At 44.2% G+C, this 13366-nt stretch overlaps 1 protein-coding gene across 4 annotated transcripts in view; it reads left to right on the top strand.

Annotated features, from left to right (window-relative positions):
* Nucleotides 1–433: 433 nt before the first annotated feature.
* The window catches only part of pot1 (protection of telomeres 1 homolog), a 65899-nt gene continuing 52966 nt past the window's right edge, over nt 434–13366 (top strand). For 3 of the 4 annotated variants that reach the window (XM_061251965.1, XM_061251964.1, XM_061251962.1), the window contains exon 1: nt 515–602. In XM_061251965.1, coding sequence (XP_061107949.1) covers nt 596–602 — 7 coding nt within the window. In that variant the 5' untranslated portion in view covers nt 515–595. The other variant, XM_061251963.1, reaches the window with a different exon arrangement.

Here is a 13366-nt window from a genome sequence, read left to right as displayed (position 1 = left end):
CATGTACATGCTGAATGAATGCTGAAAAGTACAGTATAAAAAGGCATTCACTCTGGTAGTCAGTGTCCTTCAACCTCCTGTGGATAATGAACCAGGATCTTTGCTTTCAGCCAGAATCTCTGTCCATTCAAATGAAAGAAAAGCTATATTGTGTAAAAGACTTTGCATTCTCATCTTGTCACTATGCCATTTAAGGTAACATGATGAACTACTAATTGAGCATATATTATGGAATTTAAGGTGTGCTTACTTACCATTATTTCATACATGCATGTTCTATAAAAGGTGCAAAAGTCAATTATATTGATAGAATACACATATTGTCTTATTTCCATTGTGTATTTTATTACTTCCATGTGTTTTGTGGTTTAATTTGAGCTACTATCGAACATAACCATCGAGATACGTAACGAACATAAGACTCAGCAGTCAACGTCAACTTGTGTGGTGCGCATGCGCGATACGATAATAACCTTTAACCTGTAGTTCAAAAGCAGCGAGGGAACCACAGGTGAGTTTTTCAAGTTGAGGTAACTGGTTAGATCGCAAACAATGAACTTGTTAAAACGCCGAAAGACACGCATTTAACGTTCATATGCTAGGTATAAAGCTATTGCTACCGATAACAATCTTTCGATTGCCTGTTGAATCCAACCAAGTTATCTGCTTTAGCTAGCTAGCTAGAGCTAAGGACTAACTAACTAACTAACTAGACTAGAGTTAGTACGAGAATATGCCCCAGTATGGAGTCGTACGTTGCAGTGTTTAACCTTCGTTCTATTTAGCCCAAGTTACTTAACGTTTGTTGGTTGGGCCATGTACTTGAACTGTAACAGTGCTAGCAACCCCCTTTTGTTTTCCGCCATAGCACGGGTAACTTACGTACAATAACAGTACTGATGCAATTAGCTTGTTTAGCCTGTCCGGCTGATGAAACGCACTGTCGCGGATCATACCTGTGTTGTAATTCAATGTGCATTCCCTCCTCGGAATGACGGACTTTGGAGAAAATTCTGATAATTTGATGATTGTTTCTGACTGTGTTTTCGTGCGCTCAGCTTTGAAACATGCCATGACTTGTGCATTCCAGTTTGAGAGTTTCTGAGATTCTGAGATTGACACAATTTTATAATCTCCACATTTCACTCAGTCGTTTCCAGATACCTTATGAACTTGTCATGTGTGCTTAACGTAGGCTATATTGATCATGCGCATTAGATCTGTAAATATTAGCCTTACAGATTTATGGACAGTTCGGGAGAGCTTTTTCTGAATACAGTGGTAGCAATTTTGCGATATTTGATGTGCATTTTAAAAATACACATTTTATTTAAATTCAGATCAGGTGTGTGTGTCAAATCAAATTAAGGGACATTGGAGAAACTGAACGATGCACTTTGACCTGAAGAATTAAAATGACACAATTAACTCGTACTGTAATATTAAGTGTGGGGCTATCAGATTGTTTCATTGGAATCCATAATTGTTCTGACTATCCGCATGAGACCACTCTAATTGGACATGAATTCCTGATGACGCATTGGTTGTCGAATTTGCATAAAATTGCCGGGTTATGATCCTGTTTCACTTAACTGGAGGAGACTAGACTGAAAATGAGCCATATAAACTGCGATTTTTGTTATCAGCCATTTCTGTGTGACTAGTCATGTCCTTTCTTTCACCTAATCTGGGAGGATGACTACATGCTGGTTCACAGTTCTGTCACAGTTCTGCTGCACACAAGTTTTGAAGACTTTCTTTGGAGGATAAAACACTTTCCTCAGTGCATGGGTCAGACCTCTCACACTGGTCCCTGCACTTTCATCCAGCTCATTTAATAAAGACTGCTATCAGAGTTAGGGCATAGCTTAAGTGCACACAGCTGTGTCTGCAGCTGCTTCCAGGAGTGAAGGACCCCCCCCCCCCCAAACACACGCACACACACACAGACACTTAATTGTGCTCCTTTGCTGCCCAAGCCCATAACACTGTAATACCCCCCCCCCCCCCCCACCAAAAAAAATATTATTAAAAATGAATTATGACTGCAGTGTGGCATAGTGGTTTGGACAGGAAGGAAGTTGCAAGGTCAAATCCCAGGTTAGCCTCTGCTGTTATACCCAAGCCAACTAAGGTACTTAAATAATTTAATTTGTAAGAATTATTGAAGCCGTCATTGTGCCACTTATCATGGTTTTGCCTATCTCTACAGTTGCTCTACTTTTGTTTCACACAAGTCAGTTTGGCTAAAAGCATCCATGCCAAATAAGTTGTAAAATATCCAACTTTAAAGCTTTGCACTTCGCAGAATGTTTGTAAGCTTTATCTTGGGTTTTGCCAAGCAATCAAATTAAAATAATGTGAGAAATGGAACAAAACTGAACAAGCTGTGTTTACTGAATGGGACTCACTGCAAAAATGAATGGGAAAAAATAAATACATAATATAAAAAATACACAATGACTGCAAATAATAATAATGTTATGCTAGTCATAAAGGCCTTGTTCTCTGTTTTGACTTGCCATTGTAATACCTGGCCTCTTCATACCCTATCAGTATGGAACATGTCTTCGCAATGTAATGTTTTAGAAATCCTCTTGTTGAAGATATGTCGGCCTGTTAAAAGTGGATTATGTAGAGCTATACAGAAAGGGCTTGCAAAGTCACAGCCGCACCTGAATTCCTACTACTGTATGTACTCTGGGCCCAATCTAGAGACATAATTAGCCTTATGAAGGCAGCATAATTACAACAGTTAATTGACTTTTTCTGGGGTGCTTTGAGGGTATAAGGACTTAAGAAGGCACTAGAATATTAACCAGCCGTGTGTTCTTCAGTGTGTGCCTGCCACGCATGGCCAGAATGGCCTAATCAGGCTGGAAATTGTTGGGTACTTTTGCTAATCAAAAACGAACATAGTAGTATGCTCTTTATGGATGTGTGTTTCTGACTTGAATTTTAATGGCTGTTGTGTTTTTTAAACCTTTACACCATAACTGACCTTGGGTTGTAGCAGAAAGGGCACGTCGTGCTGAAACGGCTGACACAAGGCCTCATACATATAGGCCATAATCGTTTCCAATAGGAAAGCATACCATACAAACAAATGCGATTTGAAACAGTTCGATAAGCAAGGTCGCTCTCTCGCGCTCTCTCACTCTCTTGCTCTCTCAAGAAAAAACAGGAATTTACTCATGCAAGAAGAGGAAATAGGCGTAAAGCGCCACTCTGTTAGCAATTGCGATGTCAGTGTGACTGCGCACCGCCGCGCGAGTGCTTCTGCCCGCAGGCACTCGCTGTTCCTGTCGTCTTTTTTAGCCTCGTGTAATCTGTTCGATTTGATCACGGGACGCTGAGCCCTGTCTGGGGGTGGCATCTGTAGCACAACAACTCCAGGGACAAATAAGGAGGACAAACTGAATCCCTGCAGTATTTCGTCTTATTTAACCGTGGCAGGCTGAGAATTACCACGGGAATCAAAACAAAATGCACGTTTGCTGTGATTTTTTTTTTTGATGGTGGTGCACCAAGTTTACCTGCCTGGTGTTTGAAATCAGAGCTCAGTCCTTGGTTAAATCATTGCCAGAGCTTCAGTTCGTATGCTGCAAAATAAATACAATTAAAGAAATTGCCCTAGTTCTCAGGATTTTTTCCCTGTCAATTGCCCCAATTCGGTCTAGGTCTCCTTTAGAAAGTGTCTTTTGTTGAAAATAATGTTGGTGTAGCGTGTCCTATTTGTTTTTCGGTTGGCTCACTGGGGATCTTCCAATCAATTGGATTCCCATGTAGAGCACTGCTCTTGAACCCACGAGGAAGATCCCATTTAACCTGAATGACATCAGCGAAGGTCCAGCTATGTAGATGGTAGCATGCAAATTATGTGTTATGTGTTATTTGTGCATAATATAATGCAATTTATTTAAAAATGGAGAACTCAACAGGCACTGCTTGACACCTGGGACAGGTGTATTGTAGTCCAGTAGCTGTTTACTTGGCAACCGAAAGCAGCTGGCCAGAAAAAAAGTAAACAGAATATAACTATAAGTACTATGTGTATGTGTATGTGTTTGTGTGTGTTTGCATTTGCGTGCTTCACCCGGCCATGGTGAGGCCACGCTCATCAATCAAGCGTCTCCCTGGTGACCCGTATTCCCTGCGCTTTTCACACTGGATGGAAGCTTTTACTGTTGCGTGAGAAAGGATCTGAAGAATGCTGCTGATCCCGGTGCAGCGGCCAGGGAGAAGGCCAATCAATCCGCCTGTAAACACAGACTTTTAATAGGCCCGATCAATCGATCAATGCGGCTCATACCTTTGTTTTTTATTGCCCTCTTCCAATGAGTTACGAGAATGACAACGGCGGGGAGGTAACCGCTCCCACCGAAGTCCAATTGCACCGCGGGAACATTACGACCAATCTGATTGAAACTGCATTTACATCTCATTTGATCTGGTGCGGTTTATGCACTGTACAAACATCTTCGCCACTCAATAAGCCTGGATGTTTTCTGATCTTTGAGCACTACACAATTATTAGAAGATAAAGCAACTAAAAAGGTCAAGGAAATTGCCGTGGCTGGCTTATAAACCAGCAAGTTGCAGGAACCTGTATTTCCACAGAATCTCCCTATATTCTCTACTCACAGCTGTCAGATAAACACTGTACGTACGTACGTATATTAAAAGCTGTATGTTAGGCCTGACTTGGTGAGGTAGGTTTGCTTGCCTTATGCCAGCCAGGTGCTTAACTAGTGTGAGTAATTACAGATGGTACTTGTTACAAGGAGGTGTTTTTCTTACCCCCTGTTTTGTTACTGGATGAGAAACACCTGCGCGCTCATTGAACAGGTGAGGCACTCGGGCTGATGGTCGGTCGGCAGTCGTGTATGCATTCTCGGTTTAGAGCGCAGCTGTCTTCTCACGTGCCTTCAGGCCAGACCCGGGGCTAGTGACAGAGCTCAGGGTCAGCTCAAGGTGTGACTGGATTTTTAAAATTTCATTTAACCTTTATTTTTATCGGGTAGGTTGACTGAGCACAGCTCCTTTACAGACCACCGCCCCCCCCACCCCCCATTATAGCCTAACCCGCATGTCTGTTTGTGGATTGTGGGAGAAAACCAGAGTACCCGGAGGAAACGCACACAGGCACGGGGAGAACATACTAGCTCCACACAGAAAGGCTGCAGTCTGGATTGGAAGGCCAGGACCTTCTTGTTGCGAGGTGACAGTGCTATCCACTTCACCACCGTGCCGCACATGCTAATGCCGGATGCTGTTCCCCTGGGTCGCGGTGGACAGTCGCTGGCATTGGCCATGCGGAGCACGTGCTCTGGGCCGACCGAGTGGAAAGCAGCGTAGGTGTGAATAGTCTGCCCTCAGCCTGCAGTTTGCCTTGCAGGGATGCTGTACCATGGTGTCTAGCCTAATTGCAATTAGTTCCTGACAGGCGGAGCAGATGTACCATCGCATGCCTATTGTGTTGAGTCCTTGTGTGTAGTGAAAATGTACATCCTTACTAGTCTCACAGCAGTAGCTGAAGAGGGTCACCTAGCTGGCGGACTACTGCTCGGTCACGGTAAACGTGATTATGATGCAATTTTTCCTCTAGGTTACTGGATTCCCATCTTCCTGGAATGGCAGTAAACGGGTTTAGTGGAAGCACATCCCATTCAGGGCTTTACTGTGGGCCAAGAGTTTGAGGAATACCGAGAGAACCCGGGTTCGGACCGACAGGAGAGTCGCAAAGCACCCTTCCCCCTCATGCTTGACAGTGTGCACACATTAACATCAACCACTGCTCATCTGCTGCCTGCTGAGACTAAGCACTGGGACCCGGGCTGAGGATTTTGGGGAGTGGCTCTGCGGGAGTTTGGACGAGAGGCTCGGTGCGGTTTAAGGCCCAGGTTTAGGGAACGTGGCGTGCAGCGAGAGTGCGTGTGGCTGCGTGTGTTTCACTGGAGCTGTCTCATGGCGTGCAGGCGGGGGGATTGTGCAGGCACTTTGCATAAGCTGCACTGAGAACCACAGGGTCTGAGGCCCAAAGCACTTGTCCTCTTATAGTCCTGTACCGCTTTCTGAGATAAACTTTTCACTCATTCTCACCGGCTCTTCCACAAGCCCTTCAACTTTTGCTTCTGTAAAGCCACTGCATTATACAGGGCTTTCGCATACTCTTATTCCACTGCTTCTTCCTACTCATCTTTGTTGCTGCTGTTTTATTTATTTTCAGGGATTGGCTCTTTTTCTGATAACTAGCGCCGGGTATTGGGAGAATATCCAAAATTTGTCTAGCCTAACGCATAAACAAACTTTCTTTCTGGTATAAAAATAGTCGTTTGTCCTGAAGTTTATGTCTGTAGATGAATTATCCCTAACCGCTGGTGGTGGTTGATTGGCAGGGCGGGGAGTTTCGCCGTGGGCGACCGCCCTGTCACGCTTGAGCGCTCCAGTGATGAGGGCAGGGCAGGAGCCTTCCCCTGGGGGCCGTGCGCGGCGTATGGACGGCTCTCGGCATAATGCCGGCTGTAATCACACACTGTGCCGGGGTAATTGCGCTCTCAGCCTCCCTGCGCGCCCATCGCCCGGGGTCCTTGGAGGATTGCCGCTCCGGATCGGCCCCCGTACCCCCCCTCTGGCCTCGCTGCATTCCTCCGCCAGCTCGCCGTGCGGGGGGACAGGTCGCAGTCTGCACCGTGACGGAGGCGGCCGGGGACCGTGGCGGAAGAGACGGCACGGCTCTCGGTGAAGAGGATGTTAGCGCGGAGCGAGTGGCGTTTCCTGCGTTTCGCGGCTTGCGTCAGGTGTCCTTTTAATTGGCCACTGCCTGAGCGCTGACAGCGTGATGCCGTGCCCCGCGGCCGTTTGAGACGGGAGCGCTGCCCTACATCGCCGTTTTGGCAGGCCGGAGCCGTTTCGTCTTTATCAGAGGGCGCCTTTCGCTCTTAAGTCTGCAGAAAAACAACTGTAGCTGCTTCCCTGCCAGGCCTCGAGCGCTTGGCTTGCTTCTGATTAGAGGAGAAAATAAATCATGAGCATTAAAAAAAGAGCAAAACGTTTCAGTGATATTCCCTGGTACTTAGAGCGTGATGTGTAGTTTTATATATGGCTAGACCCCCGTATGTTCACTTTGCTGGAATTGCTGCTATAAACTGCCATTTGTTTAACCCATTAAATGCTGGTTTATTGGGTCCATCTCCCAATGGATTTTGTGTAAACACGCTTTCATGTGAACTGTGGTTTATTTTTCTTTTGAATGCAGTTTTTCAGTTGTTAGCTGCAGCAGCACTCATGTATGTATTGGCAATAATAAATAGTATTTATTTGTATTAATGGAATATGAGATTTTGAATGGATTTGTTCATCTCCTGCAGTGATTCACTGCTACACCACTGTCAGAAGGCCTCTTTTTTCACCACTGTTTCCTCTTCACCCCCCCCTATGATTCCCTCAATGCTTTCCACCAGAGACTGTCCCTGGGGGTCCAGTGCTCCTGAAAGCATTACATGGCTGTCTGGAAGCATCATCTTGCATTTGATGCAACTCCAGTAACTTTGTACTAGGCAGCAACCAGTGTTGGAGAACTGGGGGACATAGATGCAGATGAGATAGTGGGCTTACTAGGTGTTCCAGTCAGCATTTGATGGTTCTCCAGGAGAAAGTGGTTTTGAAAGAGCTACCCAGCCCTAGCAGGCAGGTAACTCACGATACAATACAGTCAGGTCCATAAATATTGGGACATCGACGCAAATCTTTTTGGCTCTATACGCCACCACAATGGAGTTGAAATGAAACGAACAAGATGTGCTTTAACTGCAGACTGCAGCTTTAATTTGAGGGTATTTACATCCAAATCAGGTGAACGGTGTAGGAATTACAACAGTTTGTATATGTGCCTCCCACTTTTTAAGGGACCAAAAGTAATGGGACAAACTAACAATCATAAATCAAACTTTCACTTTTTAATACTTGGTTGTAAATCCTTTGCAGTCAGTTACAGCCTGAAGTCTGGAACGCATAGACATCACCAGACGCTGGGTTTCATCCCTGGTGATGCTCTGCCAGGCCTCTGCTGTCTTCAGTTCCTGCTTGTTCTTGGGGCATTTTCCCTTCAGTTTTGTCTTCAGCAAGTGAAATGCATGTTCAATCGGATTCAGGTCAGGTGATTGACTTGGCCATTGCATAACATTCCACTTCTTTGCCTTAAAAAACTCTTTGGTTGCTTTCGCAGTATGCTTCGGGTCATTGTCCATCTGCACTGTGAAGCGCCGTCCAATGAGTTCTGAAGCATTTGGCTGAATATGAGCAGATAATATTGCCCGAAACAATTCAGAATTCATCCTGCTGCTTTTGTCAGCGGTGACATCATCAATAAATACAAGGAAACCAGTTCCATTGGCAGCCATACATGCCCACGCCATGACACTACCACCACCATGCTTCACTGATGAGGTGGTATGTTTTGGATCATGAGCAGTTCCTTTCCTTCTCCATACTCTTCTCTTCCCATCATTCTGGTACAAGTTGATCTTTGTCTCATCTGTCCATAGTTCCAGAACTGTAAAGGCTTTTTTAGATGTTGTTTGGCAAACTCTAATCTGGTCTTCCTGTTTTTGAGGCTCACCAATGGTTTACATCTTGTGGTGAACCCTCTGTATTCACTCTGGTGAAGTCGTCTCTTGATTGTTGACTTTGACACACATACACCTACCTCCTGGAGAGTGTTCTTGATCTGGCCAACTGTTGTGAAGGGGTTTTTCTTCACCAGGGAAATAATTATTCTGTCATCCACCTCAGTTGTTTTCCGTGGTCTTCCGGGTCTTTTGGTGTTGCTGAGCTCACCGGTGCGTTCTTTCTTTTTAAGAATGTTCCAAACAGTTGATTTGGCCACACCTAATGTTTTTGCTATCTCTCTGATGGGTTTGTTTTGATTTTTCAGCCTAATGATGGCTTGCTTCACTGATAGTGACAGCTCTTTGGATCTCATATTGAGAGTTGACAGCAACAGATTCCAAATAGCACACTTGAAATGAACTCTAGACCTTTTATCTGCTCCTTGTAAATGAGATAATGAGGGAATAACACACACCTAGCCATGGAACAGCTGAGCAGCCAATTGTCCCATTACTTTTGGTCCCTTAAAAAGTGGGAGGCACATATAGAAACTGTTGTAATTCCTATACCGTTCACCTGATTTGGATGTAAATACCCTCAAATTAAAGTCTGCAGTTAAAGCATATCTTGTTCGTTTCATTTCAAATCCATTGTGGTGGTGTATAGAGCCAAAAAGAGGAGAATTGTGTCGATGTCCCAATATTTATGGACCTGACTGTACATACCCCCATACGGAAAGTGAATTTATCGATTGGAAAAAAAACAGCAGAGCTCAAGCTGTCTGAGCTGTAAACAAGCTCAGTTGTTTATTGTATATAGAGCTATATAAGAAGCAGTAGCCAAAATTTACTAAATAAATTCAACAGAAAATAATTGCATGGCTCTTTGACTTTTTAACATAAAATATGATTTTAACATAAACACTGTTAAGCCACACTGACTTTCTAAAATATATTTTTAACAGCATAACTATGAACAGGCTCAGATGAAACAAATGCTGGCAATTTATATAAACAATATAATATGCCTATATATTACTGCATCAATATTTTGAGCACAGTCCTAGTGTGTGCATGCATTTGTGTGTGTGTGAGAGAAAGAGAGACAGAGAGTATTTGATTATGGGCTTTGTCTTGTGAATGGAATTACATTTTATTGAGCTTTTCAAACATTCTCAGCTTTTTAAAAACATGAGAACATATTTATGCCTCCATTGTTCACTGTAGTGTGAGATGTTCTTGAGAGGCTTGTGTTAAACCTTGTGTTATTACAAATAAATCCCCCATTAAGCCAGTGATAAAGACTGTTGGAATTGTTTAGCGGGTTGCAGTCTGCAAAGTTGGGAATGGTCCAGAACAAACTCCTCTCCTGGAAGACTGCAGTGTCAAACTCCAGTCTTGGAAGGCCGCAGTGTCATACTCCAGTCCTGGAGAGCCAACCCTGAAGTTAGACACTGCGGCCCTCCAGGACTGGAGTATGATCCTGCGGCCCTCCAAGCCTGGAGTTCGACAGGCCTACTCTAGAACCACTGTAGTGTCCTTCAGTTTTGTGTCATCACCAATGAGCATCTACCTTAACCTGTTCCTACTGCTAAGGCGTGGGTCTCCACAATACACACTATAAGTGAAAATAAAAACAGGATTTACAGATAAATAGATATTAAACAGCTGGAAATTAAATTCAAAAATAGTGTAGGAATATAAACTAATGGAAAACACAAAATTATAATAACCTTAATTATGATTATTTAAAACTTAATTTTGTTTAAACAAAATGTCCATGTTACCAGTGAATAAGAGTCTGCTGATGCCCCCCCTGTTACTCCCATTTTCAGCCATTTTCACGGTGGCTTAACCCAGATATGATATTATGGGGAGCTGATGTAATGAATTAAAGTGACTAATGCCCCCCTTTTTCCTCCATCACTCTTTCTTTCACGAATACGCACGTGTTTTTTAACCCAAATCTGGCTGTTCTCCATTTGAAGTCATAATTGGAGTGGAATGAACAATGGAAAGTGTCACGCCTTCCTCTCCAGCTCTCAAATGAATGTCTTTGTGACTGAGCCCTGGTAATTACGCTAGTAGAATCACAGCATGAATCTTTAAAAATGATTTTGGTCCAGGAAGAACATGGCAGTTTTGTGAATTATGAGTGTGTGAACAGGCCGATTTGGATTTAATTAGACGCTTATTTTCTCCTGCCTCAAGCTTTGAGTGTTTTTCTGTTTATGTATGTTTGAGTGTGTGTGTGTGTGTGTGTGTGTGTGTGTGTGTGTGTGTGTGTGTGCGTGCGCGCACGTGTGCGCGTGTATGTGTGTCCATATATTCATTCATATCACAAGCTAATTACTTCACTGTGTGTTTTTTCCTTTTCCGCCATGGTCCAAAGGCTGCAATCTAGAGCAGGCACGCCTGGCAGAGGGGCTCAGGAATATTTATGTCTGGTCCCCGGTGCCGTATTTTATCTTCCTTTGCTTTTAAAACTTTGTTTAATGTGCTCTCTTGGGAAGGAATTGCACTTGTAGATCACATTCTGCAGTGTCCTGACATCTTCGGAAGGGTGAAGAGCGGAGGTTTAGGTGAGCCTCTGTCGGTAATTTCTTCACAAATTTTCCCCCAGAGATTTAAGCAGTTGGTGCTGGCCGTACCGCTTGCTCGAACCGCTCCGTGTAAAACCAATTTGCTGGTGCAGGGGAAGAAGGGAGGAAAAAAATGCAGCTCCCCCCAACCCCCCTACCCTACCCCCCCCCCCCAACTCTTTCAAAGCAATGGAAGAAGAAGACGAAGGTGGATTAACTATGGTGAAACACAGCCCAAAGACAAACGAGAGCGGTGGGAGAACGCTCCGAGCCTTCCGGAGCCGCTGGTGCGGAGCGGTCCCGTGCGAGCCTAGCGCCTCCAGGAACGCCGGAGTTAACAGAGCACAATAACGCCTCTCTCTGGCGAGGCTGCGTCGGAGGAGCCTTTTCAACACCTATTTTGGGTCCCTTTGGAGGCAGGGACCCTGGCTCAGATTATGGAAATGAGGTTTCATTGAGCATTAAAAAAAAAAAACACAACAGAAAAAATGTTTCACAGAAAGGGAGACTGTTTACATTTTTTTGACAAGTTTCCATTCATCACCAACCCTTCCCGGGGAGCCTCCTGAATGCAAGCCCTTGTTGTGTGTCCAATGCGTTTACTACCCCTTTCCTTTAATACTCACGTTTACACTCTCCACCACTGAAGGGAGATTTCATATGGCTTATTATTTGTATGTCTTCTCGTGTAGTGCTTTCTAAGCCCCGCTAGCATGTCAAATTCTTTATGGAACTGAGAGGAGATCAAGGGGATTCTCTGGATGTGTTTCCAATGTTTGTGTTCTTAAAACAAACGTTAGCCATCACTATGAATAATAAACAACCGTTCTCCCAGCGGAAACCATTGTGGGAATGCTTGAAAAGACGTCTGTAAGAAAGCTTTGATGTCCCTGTCTCCACTATGTCGTCAGCTGGACTTCCCCAGCATTTTAGGATAGTGATGATAGTAGTTGATTGTGTTTCCATTGGACCTGGAAGCACTTTGTTATGTGTATGGGGATGCACAAGATCCGCCATTTTGTGTCCGTGTGAGTGTATGAGGTTGACTCTGAAAGCGAATCCCCAAATTCCCGTTAGAATATTCTAGAAACCTGCACTTTAAGACAAGGCCATTCTCAGCCCCTTACATTATTCACGGCTTGAAGGGAGTTTATGTTTACATGGCCTGCAGATTATATGTACGCTCACCTATGCTTCAGTGCGGTTGTCTGTGGTGAGGTGTTTTTTAGGGGGGATGGCAAGCCAGCGCTCCGCACACCCTGCTCTGAGGCTCTAGGCGGGCGGCTGAAATGTCTTTGAATTCCTCGTTTCAAAGGCCAGGTGCATCTCCTCCACTGCGGTGAATGTCCCGAGGAAGGCAAAGCATTGCGTGGCTTACACCAGGCAGAATGCCTTTGCATTGTATTAGCACTCTTGAGTGCTGCAGAGTCCTGAAATGATCCACCTCTACCTATGTGTGTGTGCGTGTTAAATCCCAAAAGGTGTTCCTACTGCAGAGTTTCTACGGAGTCTCTAACTATGAATTATTCTGCCAGTTATGCAACTGTTGTTTTGTTTCCAGAGGCTGTCTGGGTCTCGTTATGGGCGGAAATTAGAGATGACTTGTTAATTGCAAATGGGGAGATGCCGAGAGCTCACCTTTAAAGCGATAAGGTTCTTGAACCTGTTACTCGTGATTAAAAAGGCTTGAAAAACAACTCCCTTCTTTGTACTTGCAGAATGTGTCCAACGTACCTTCTCTAGTTCACTGTAAATCTTTTTAAGCATGCGGAGACCAGGCTACCTTCGATTATTTTGGTTACAATGAAGGTGTCTGAGATTGAAGGTCATTTAAAAGCTTTGCTAAGATTTATTTCGTTGGTCTCCTTTAGGTTGAATAATGGAATAGAAAATACACAAAGCTACATGTTACACATACACTGTAGCCCATACCAAGTACAGTGCAAGGCAATACTGATACTACTGGTTTTAAGCGATAAGGTTGCTAAGCTTGCACAGTGATTAAAACTGGGCTCAGGAATCTTTTCACTCTGGGGTACAAATTTCATGCTCAGTCAGTCAACATGTGTGGGGTTAACCAGAGGAGGTGCTCTTGCACTGTGAAATAGGTTGAATTTGACTCCTTCAAAAGGCAGTGTTATTGCTACCTGCATCACTGGCCATATAACTGTGGCT

Source organism: Conger conger, chromosome 8 (genome assembly GCF_963514075.1).
Source record: "Conger conger chromosome 8, fConCon1.1, whole genome shotgun sequence".
NCBI classification, from domain to species: Eukaryota; Metazoa; Chordata; class Actinopteri; order Anguilliformes; family Congridae; genus Conger; species Conger conger.
Note: the sequence above shows the minus strand (reverse complement) of the source record. Positions and strands in the feature narration are given on the sequence as shown.